The sequence below is a fragment of the Psammomys obesus genome, unplaced genomic scaffold (assembly GCF_907164565.1).
Source record: "Psammomys obesus unplaced genomic scaffold, mPsaObe1.curated_primary_1811, whole genome shotgun sequence".
In the NCBI taxonomy this organism is placed as follows: Eukaryota; Metazoa; Chordata; class Mammalia; order Rodentia; family Muridae; genus Psammomys; species Psammomys obesus.
Window position 1 is genome coordinate 21,460,441 of NW_026596073.1, and position 10,721 is coordinate 21,471,161.

A 10,721-nucleotide genomic window follows, 5' to 3' on the forward strand; every position below is an offset into this window, starting at 1 on the left:
AGCTCAGCAAGTTATTAAATGACATGATTAGTCAGTAGGTTACCAGCCTTCCCAGATTTTAGTTACCTCAACCCAAAGGTTCTTTGGTGTTTTGTAGAAGAGTGCCTGGACACTCAGCTTCATGCGTGTGGGTATCCCGGTACAAATGTGTCCTGACCTCCCGCTCAGCTAGAAATTGTTCGTTATGGCACACGGGTAGTGACCATGCTGGCTGGGCTCGCAGCAGCTGGACACACAGACCAGAGTTATCTGAAAGGAGGGAAACTTGATTGAGAAAATGCCTCTGAAAGATCTGGCTGTAGGCATTTTCTTAATTAGTGATTGATGGGGGAGGGCCCTGCCCATTTTTGGTGGCATCATCCCTGGGCTGGTGGTCCTGGGATCTATAAGAAACAGGCAGAGAAAGCCATGAAGAGCAAACTAGGTAAACGGCACCCCTCCAGGGCCTCTGCATCAGCTCCTTCCTTCCTCTAGGTTCCGGCCCTGCTTGAGTAAACCCTTTCCTCCCCAACTTACATTTGGCTCGTGGTGTTTCATCACAGCACTAAAAACCCTAACTATGACTGTGGTAGAATGAGGGAGAAACAAAAAAAGAAAAATGATATTTTCATGTCTTGACTCGTGAGGTATATGTTTTCAAATCAGAAATTACATGGGAAGAGCAAGGATAAATACAATCTTAAGAGATGTCGCCACCTAGTGGAATAAACAGTGTAAACCGCCTCCGCTCCCGTCTGTGGATCTAGTATTGAATGGGATACTGAACTGAGTCCCCAGGCCTTATTTTTTTTTTTCTTTCATTTTATCCCGATGCCCCACTAAGTATCCCAGGATGGACTTGAACTCACTGTGTAATCCAGCAGGACTTTTGAATTCGGGATTCTGCCTCAACTTCTTAAGTGGCTGAGATTACAAAGCAACCCTTGAATGCCTACCTCAGCCCCAGAAGCAAGTGGAACTGCAGTCAGCCTTCCCAGTTAAGGCTCAAAGGATAAGTAAAATGAAGCACAGAAGGAGGCTGGAGACGGAGAAACTGTGAGGAGGCACACTGAACTGAAACCATCTTGAGCGTGGCTCTTGTCAAGATCAGGGTTCTGGCAGAATAAGATGACAGAGAGACCTCTGCTGTTGCAAAGTATGACTTAGGAGGAAGCTCGGAAATATCCCAGAGGGTCTCCATGAGGCTGTGTGCCAACTCAGCTTTCCCTTTCTGGTTAAAAAGGCATTTTAGCGGTGTTCCAGTGTGCACACGCATTCCTTGGATTTAATGGCTGCTGGCATGGTGCTCTTTAGCAGACAGCTTTATTGTATTTATCAGGTGAATTGTGGTTAATGTGAGGCCAGTTAATCAGCTCATGCTGTCTAGTTAGCTTTTAACCCACAGCTGCCATGAGTGGTACATAGACTTTCAGAAATAAACCCCCCAAATTCATTACGGAGCCATCTATGTCTTAATATAAGGAGCACCCGCAATTAGAGCCTTTCGAGGATCCTGCTATGTAGCCCAGGCTGGCCTCAGCCTTTAGTGAGCACACAGGTCCTTGGGCTCACAGGTAGGCACTAGGGGAGGCAGGAAGGTTACACACACAGGGTTGTCTCTTCAGAGGAAGAGATGTACACCTGTTTTCCTCCCAGAAGGCTGAGAATGGATGTCATTAATAGCCCGGTGACCTTTGTGCTACCGGTTACCAGATCCACCCCAGATCCTTAACATGTTACATGTGGTCAATCTGTAGAACCCATCTTTATGGAAGAAGTCACAGGTTTTTTGATGGGCTCATGCCTTAAGCTTTATGGGACACATGGGTTTGAGTTAGCCATCACCAGGAAACTTCCCCCCCCCCCCCCGAATTGTACTGTGCTTACACATGCATGAAATAACCTGCCTAGTGTCAGAGTCTTGAAGTTTGAACCAAATCAGCCACTGAGTCGCCTTGAGCAAGACTTCCTTCTTGGTTCACACTGATGGACACTGCTAACCTCTGTGGTCACACAGAGCCTCCCCGCCATCCCCAAATCAATCTCGCAAATCCTCCTGCCTCAGCTTCCTCTGGGACACCATGGTTGGTGTCCTAGTTTGCTTTTTCTGTTGCTGTGAGAAAATATGACCGAAAGCAGTGTAGGGGAGGGAAAGGCTCATTTGGATCACATCCTGCCTCCAGTCCACATCAAGGAGAGTCAGGGTAGAGATCTGAAGAGGAAACGAAGCTGAGTCCACAGAGCATCGCTGCTCATTGCTTCCTCTGGATGGGGCTCAACCTGCTTTCACAAGAGCCCAGGACACTTGCCCAGGGTGGCACCGGCCACAGTGGCCTGGGCCCTCTCACGTTAATAAGCATGAAAATCCCCCCCCCCCCCCCCACGGAGCTCACAGGACAGGACAGGCTGGTGGAGTCAGTGCCCCAGCTGAGACTCCCTCAGATAAAACTGTGCCAAGTTAACAGCTGAATATAACTAGGAGAGCCAGCTCATTTTTAAAAAAGACTTTGTTAGTGCCAAATTACTAAATCATTTACAAGAAAATAAATGGCTCATGCTTTATATTTATTTTAAGCTCTTGTCTGTTTCTGGCTTTTGCATTTTTCTCTCTTCTAAATGTCCTGCGGCCATGAAGATGTTGTGACATCCTAAAATTGACACGGATTTTGTCTTCACAGATACAGGCTAGTCCCACAGGTTTACTTTCCCGAGCAGATTTATGACGTCATCCGTGCCACAAAATACTTCCTGCAGCCAGAAGTCTTAGACAAGTACAAGGTGGATCCTGGCAGAGTCGGCATCTCTGGAGACAGTGCTGGCGGGAATTTGGCTGCTGCCCTTGGACAGCAGGTAACAGCAGCAGTGTCTCAGGGTGCTTGTGGTAGTTGGGTGGGGTGAGCATGCCCAGCTATCTCCCCCGTTCCTCACACGTGGTGCTGGGCTGCCCACCATGTGGCAGGCACCCTCGTATGACTGTCCGGAGCACTTTCTCACAGGGCTTTTTGAAGTGGCCACTGAGGGTTGTCTCTGCAAAGGCTGCTGCTCCTCAGGAAGATGATACTGAATAGCGTGGACACTGAATAGCCTCACCTGCCTCATACCGTTTGACTTGCAAAGTGGGGTAGTTGGATATTAAATTTCATTTCCTACGGTTGTTTTCTTAAGAGCTTTAAGAGAAATTAAAAGACTAAGCCATTTTTCAGATTTATTTATTATTATTTGATTGAGATAGGATGTCATGTAGCCTTGGTTAGGCTCAAAACTCTCTGTGATTTAGGGTGGCCTTGAACCTCTGGTCCTTCTGTTGGGATTATAGGCATATGCCATCACCCCCAGTTTATATTACTCTGTATCCCAGGCCAGCCTGGAACTTCTGATCATGTTGGCATAGCCATCTGGAGTGCTGGGGTTGTAGGTGCATACCGCCATTCCTGGCTCGTAGGCTTCAAAGATACACAGAATTTTGGCTCCACCTTGGAGAGGTATAAATAAGTCCATGGCTAAATCCCTTTGCTTTATGAGCCTTGGTAATGTGAGGGCAATGTCATCATCACACTGCAGGACTGTTTCGAGGACTGCGGGAGATGATACGCACACACAGTTCTTGCCAGGAGATGGGGTTCTAACGTGAGGGTTGTTCAGTTGCTGTGAAACAGACCATCTCCTTTCTATACGCAGCATCCACATGTCAGATTTTAAGTGCTAGAACACAAAGTGGGGCAGTCACAGGTGAGCTGAGGTCGCTGGGACAGGGAGTTATTTCCCTTCCGCGTCAAGCTCAGTCTGGGCATGCATTCATGGCTTGCTGGCGTAAACTCACTTTGCCAGCCTAGAGAGGAAGGGCCCAGCTTGTCACTGAGCACTTATAAACCCTGAAGTCCCTCCATTCCTTCATTCACTGTTTCTAGCCTCTAGAGCAGGAAGATTTGTGACTTTTTTCCTCTTCCAGAGGCCATAGTTATTTGTCATCGTATAGGGAACAAAAAAGTAAATAAGGCCCACAGTTTACTCATAGGTAACATGCGACAAGGTGTGTAAATATGAAAAGATAGAAACAAGTTGAGTGTCATTGGGGGTTTGGAGAGCCTTGTCAGAGGTCACGTAACTGAATTCATTCGAAACTACGAGTCACAAACAGTAATACTCCTTAGGAATTGTCCGTCAGCTTGCCAGGCCATGCTGATGCTGACTGCTCTACTTAATTCTGGGGGAAAAAAAATTCATTTATTTAAAGCATTCTGTAAAAGGATCCATGCAAAATGAAATAATATGTTTCTTCTATTCTAGTTCACTTACGTTGAAAGCCTGAAAAAAAAGATCAAACTGCAAGCGTTGATCTACCCAGTCCTCCAGGCTTTGGACTTCAACACACCCTCATATCAGCAGAGCGTGAACGCGCCCATCCTGCCGCGCCACGTCATGGTCACGTACTGGGTAGATTACTTCAAGGGCGACCACGACTTTGTGAAGGCAATGATCGTGAACAATCACACCTCACTTGATGTGGAAAGGGCTACCGCCCTCAGGGCCCGCCTCAACTGGACGTCCCTGTTGCCCCCATCCATCAGAAAGAACTACAAGCCTGTCCTACAGACCACAGGGGACGCCAGGATCATCCGGGAGATCCCTCAGCTGCTGGAAGCCACGTCGTCGCCCCTCATCGCAGACGAGGAAGTGCTTCAGGCCCTCCCGAAGACCTACATCCTCACGTGCGAGCATGATGTCCTGCGGGATGATGGCATCATGTACGCCAAGCGCTTGGAGAGTGTGGGTGTGAACGTGACCTTGGACCACTTCGAGGACGGCTTCCACGGCTGCATGATTTTTACAAGCTGGCCGACCAACTTCTCCGTGGGAATCCGGACTAGGAATAGTTACATCAAATGGCTGGATCAAAACCTGTGACGGGGTGATCTCCTGAGATGCACGGAGCTGTTGAACTCCTCCGTTTGCTTTGGAAAGACCCACACTTTTCAATCACCCTGCACCTTCTCCCTGTTTCTCATTAGTAGTGGACCCTACAGATCTTACAGTAATCAGAGTTTGAAAAGTGACTTTGGCTAACACTTTTAAGACCATCTGAACGTGGTTTCCCACATGGGTCATTTTCTCTGTTCTTCTGTAGCGGAAGTGGCTACAGGTGGCTGCAGTTTGAGGAGCTAGAAATAACCTTAGGTCCTGCCTCTATTGTGTTCTTTCCGGAAGCAGTTTTCCCAGCTGTGGGTGAGGAAGTGAATCCTAAGCAACCTAGAACAAACAAACAAACAAAAATCACGAGCTTTTCTTCAGTTCGCTCAGGTTGACATGGCTGCGGAGCTGGGTCTTGGGGACCCTTGGAGGCCAGCCCTTGGGACTGCCTGTCCTCTGCCTTCCAGGATGGTTCTGTTTCCTGTGGGAATTTTGACAGTATCTCTAGCAAGACAGATTTCGTCTCAAAAGCTCATCTTCCTCAAGAGTGTTAATCTTATGAGCTAAATGCTCTAAATTCAGTGGGGCTAAAAGGATACCTGGAAGCTACTTCCTACTTCTATTCTAAGAAAAATGTGTACTGGATATTCCCTTGGGTAAATCTTTTGGGAACAAACTTATTTAAATGTAGAGTAAGTTTCCTATTAGGAAATAGGTAAAGATAGAAAAATAACAGCCTATTGTTACTTAAGAGTACTCCTGGCATAAAACACTAAGAGTGGTATGTATATATTTGGGATAGTAAAGAAATAAATTATGCTTATTAATAGCTTAAGATTATGAGAAATACCTTTAGAAAGTCTTGTCCATTTTTGGAAGGAGGGCTAGTGCATTCTTGAAAACTGGACTTTTTCATTTGTAGCTGAAAATGGGACTATTTTGGTAGAGTGTATTGTTTATTTTTTAAGTTATTAAGTGCTAATATGTAGCTAAACAGGGTTTTCTGAAAGACATTATAAAAATTTTAAGAGAAAAGATATTTTTAAAAGAAACTATTATAGAGTTATATGCACATGTAATTTTGTGAGGATATGCATAATAACAGTAGTATCACAGGTAGGGATCAAATACTTTTGATATTTATATGCATATGCAAATTAAAATCATTAGAAACTTTTTACCTTGTACAGTCACCCAGGTTATGCTGGTTGGCCATCCCTAATCCAAATCTGAACGATTCCAAAAATCTAGTATTTTGAGTCTGTTCTGATGGGGCAAGTGGAAAATTCCAGGCCATGAACATTTATCCTGTGTATAAAAATTTTAAAGCAGTGATATGAAGTTACCCTCAGGCTACGTACATAAAAAGCACAAATGAATGTCTCAATTAGATTTGGGTCCCATTCGTGAGATATTTTATTATGTGTGTGCAACTATCCCAAAGTCTAGAGAAATCAGAACTCCTGAAACACTGGTTCCAAGCTCTTCAGATGAGGGATACCCAACCTAGAGTGTAATAGCTTAGGGAAGACACACTTGCATCTCTGCCCACAGTGGCCAGAGGGAGCCCCAGGGGAATCCCTCTGAGTAGAGGGCAGATGCCAACACTGCCCACTCCTTCGTTTCTCCTTCCATTCTGGTCTAAAAGTTATAACTGCCCAGCCTTATCTTAATAAAAGGCTTTCACTGCCAGTTTGGGCATCTTGGGCATGATAGGGGACTCCAGATTAGATATGGGCCGAGCACCCTGCCCTCCTTCCTGTCACCCCCAACTTCTGCTGATAATCTATGCTTCATTTAGGAGTTCTACAGAGAACACTCAGCTGAGTCACGGTCCAGTGCATCATGAAGAGAGCAGGATCTTTCTGGGCCACGAAGGATGAGTGTTTCTCGTTTCCAGTAACGAGACAACAAACAAGAACTTGGATACTGACTTTTTCATCCATCGTAAAGCTACTAGACTATGTAGAAAACAAATGTAACAATGTATGTGTGTTTGTGTCTGCTGTCTGCATATGAAAAGAGCTGTTCAGGCTACTTTGCTGGTGTGCCCAAGTCACTGTTACTGGTCTCCCTTTTGTCTAAAATCTGAGAGCAGAATTGCCTGATCTTTGAGGTCTCTTCGAGTAGCAGTCTTCTGTAGGGTAATTTTTGGTAGCTCAAAATTCTGTCTACACTAATATACCCATCTCTGAAGACTGATTTTACTTATAGTTTTTTTTTTTTTTTTTTTTTTTTTATTGGCCACTTAGCATTAATGCCTCCACAGGGTTACTATTGTTCACATTTAGGATATAAATTGATGCTCATCTTCAACTGAGGTTATGGAGGGAAAAAACAATCACAGAGTGTTTTTAAATTTTTTTTTTTTAACAAGGTTTCTCTGTGTAGCCTTGGCTGTCCTAGACTCATTTTGTAGAACAGGCTGGTCTCAAACTCACAGAGATCCACTTGCCTCTGCCTCCGTGAGTGTTGGGATTACAGGTGTGCACCACTTCATCCGACCACAGGGTGTTTTAAAACCTGATATTTTAGTCCTTATTTGAGTGACAGCCATTGTCTCAAGGTGCTGGGCATGGAAGCCAGGGACTTACATGCTTGGCAAGTGCTTTGCCCCTGAGCTATACCGGAAGCTCCATTACTGTTCTCTTCTACACCATTTAAAGGTGTGAAATAATATTTTGGATTTATCTACCTCTAAGAAAGAGGAAAATGTAATTGTTCAAAGAGTTCCTTAAAATGGCATTTTTCTTCCCAAACTGTGAACCAAATTCTACAGACATCACAGACAGTAAATGATGGCAGATGATGGAAGCTCTCTCAAAGGTGAAAAGAGAATGAAGGGGACACGGGCTACCCACTGCATCTGATGAAATACTTGAGTTTCGCTGTTCTTTGGGGTGTTATTCTTACAGGCGTGTTATGCTCTTCAAACTGTTCTCTTTTCCAGTATAGAACAGCTTGGTTTCATCTTCCTGTTTTGTGAAAAGGTTTGGAATACTGAAGGAAATACTTGAGGTGCTTGCTGCAAAGCGCTGGGAAGCGTGACTCATCTTGGTGTTTTCATGTTCATTTGTGAAGACTCAAAGACTTGCATAATGATGTGAATGAAATATTTTGTGCATGACCTTTTAATCTTTCGATGTGTTGCCAGTTTCCCACTGCAAAGGGAAAGGCGGATTTTATGAAGAGTTTTAGGAACAAATGCATTTTATAGAATGAAAATCCAGTATGGTACTGGGGAAGTTTGTTTACGTTGGAATCTTATTTGGAAATAAAATGGGTCCATCTGGAAGCATGCCTCTGTTCCTTCCACTGCCTGCCCTGCCTGGTTCCAACAGGAGCCACTGACCCCCCCCCCTTTTTTTTAATCCAGGTCACAGTCCAGATCTTCTCCCCTAGACTAACTCTCACTGTCTTTTTTGTCAATGACAGGTGGGTCTGTGGCCTTCCTGATGACGCTAATTTCCCTGTCCAAAAGAAACCTGCCATGGACAGGCTGTCATGTCCCATGTCTGTCCTCAGTGCTGACATTAGAAAAGTGTGGCCTTGAGCGATCTCAGCCAGAGAAGTGGCGACAGGGAAAACAAGTTCTCAAGCTGACTCTAGTTATCCCATTTCATTCTGTACTCCTATTAATCTTAGGAATTTATCGTGCTAAGTTCTTGTCAATATTGTCTTTGTCACTGTTCTGTTGCTGTTCAGAGCCATGACCAAGGCAACTATTAAAAGACAAAAGTATTTAACCGGGGGCTTGCTTTTCTGTTTTCAGAGGGTTAGTTCATTATCAGCATGGCAGGAAGCACTACATCCCACTCTCTGGCCCCCTTAGACTTGCCGCCATTTCATAATGTGAGAATGTGTTCAGTCCAGCTTCAAACCCCATGACCTATCAGCCTCAACACGGTTTCAAAATCCAAAGTCTCTTCTGAGACTCATAACTGAAGCCTCCTATCAAGTTAAAATAAAAAAGCAGATTACATACTTCCAACTATAATGGCACAGGATATACATTACCATTCCAAAAGTGAGGAAAGGGAAAAATAGTGAGGAAATACCAAAGCAAGACGGAAACCCAGCAGGGCAATCTCCAAATATTGCATCTCTGTGCCTGATGTCAATGCTCTTCAGATCTCCAACTCCTTTCGTATTTGTCGACTACAAGACACTTCTTTCTCTTGGGCTGATTTCACGTCCTGTTAGCAACTTTTCTTGGCATGTATCCCTTGAGTCTGACATCTCCCAACCTTTTGGGGTCACCAGTGAAATCCAGTCTTCACCTTCATAGCTTCACACAGTGATCTCTCTGGGCTTCCATGCAGAGATACCAATGACACACGCCTGGCCTCAGTGGCTTTCCTTAGCTGCAGAGGGAGATCCCACATTCTATTTCTCCCATCCTTGACTGTAAAGCCAGAACCATGTGGCTGATGCTGCCAAGTTCTGCTGTTTGCTGAGGTTGGAACATGGCCCTCTTGTTCAATTACATCTGCACCAGCTTTCTGTCTCTCACTACCTAAGCTTTTCTTTAATTCCTTTTCACACATTGGAAGTTTGGCTGGGTGCCGTCTTCCCTAAGATCTTCCCTAAGATCCCCCTTTGTTGCGTTTAGCATCAGGTTTTTCTTTAAACCTTCCTTTCTCCTTGCCCACTGGACTTAGCTTTATGGTATTTCTGGTACTCCTTTTCTCAAACTGTACATGTTGTATTTCTCTTTGTCTCCTTTTCGTTATAGAACTGCGTAAGACTAGCTGCTAATAACCACATGGCATAATCAATACTAGAGTGTCCTGAAATCTCCTCTGCCAAGTCTGCGGATCAAAAACTCTCTGATTTAGCCTCAGGCAGATTTTCTTTTGACAAGGGCAAAAAGCCACATTCTTCCCAAAATATCACAAGGATAACCCCTCCCAAGCTAATTACTAATATTCTTCCCCTCTGAAACCTCTTGATCTGGGAGGTCATAACATCTACATTTCTCTCAACAGCACACTGCTTTCCTCCTGTTAGGACGGCCAAGCAAGCCTCAACATAAAGTGTTTAACTGCTTTTCTAGTTCAAAGTCCCAACATCCGTATTTCTGAAACGAACAGCATGGTCAGGCATGCCACAATAAAAGACCCCACTTCTGGTACCAGCTTCTGTTTTAGTCATTGTTCTATTGCTGTGAAGAAACACCATGGACAGGTCAACCGTTTCAAGATAAAATATTTAATTTGGAGCTTGCTTGCAGTTTCAGAGGTTTATTCCATTATCATGGTGGGGAACATGGCTACATGCAAGCAGGTGCTGGAGGAGAAGCTGGGAGCTATATTCTGATTCATAGGCAGAGACAGGGAGACAGAGAGACTCTGGGTTTAGCAAGGGCTTTTGAAATCTCCAAGCCCACCCCCACTGACACACTTCTTTCAACAAGGGCACACCTCTTAATCCTTCTAATCTTTTCAAATAGTGTCCCTCCCTGGTGACCAAATATAATGAGTTTATGGACATCATTTTTACTCAAACCACAATAAATACAGGAATTTACAAAGCTTTTTCTCTGGACTGAATTGTCTATATTGGTATCTGTGGTGGTTTGAGTAGGAATGGTCCCCTTAGACTCATGTGTTTGAATACTGGGTTCTCGGAATGCCACTATTCAGAAGTTCCTTGTTGGACTAGGTGTAGCTTTGTTGGAGGAAGTATGTCACTGTGGAAGTGGGCTTTGAGGTCTCAGAAGCTCCAGCTGTTTTACTGCCTGCTGCCTGTGGATCCAGATGTAGACCTCTGAGCTCCTCTATCACCACATCTTCCTACACACTACCATAATAATAATGGACGAAATATCTGAA

The 10,721-nt window shown here is 44.6% G+C and overlaps 1 protein-coding gene across 1 annotated transcript in view; it reads left to right on the forward strand.

Annotated features, from left to right (window-relative positions):
* The window catches only part of Nceh1 (neutral cholesterol ester hydrolase 1), a 60,662-nt gene extending 52,054 nt beyond the window's left edge, over nt 1-8,608 (forward strand). Inside the window, exons 4-5 of the mRNA XM_055626125.1 lie at nt 2,658-2,829; nt 4,267-8,608. Coding sequence (XP_055482100.1) covers nt 2,658-2,829; nt 4,267-4,884 — 790 coding nt within the window. The 3' untranslated portion in view covers nt 4,885-8,608. The remainder of the gene's footprint in view (nt 1-2,657; nt 2,830-4,266) is intronic.
* The last annotated feature ends 2,113 nt before the right edge of the window (nt 8,609-10,721 follow it).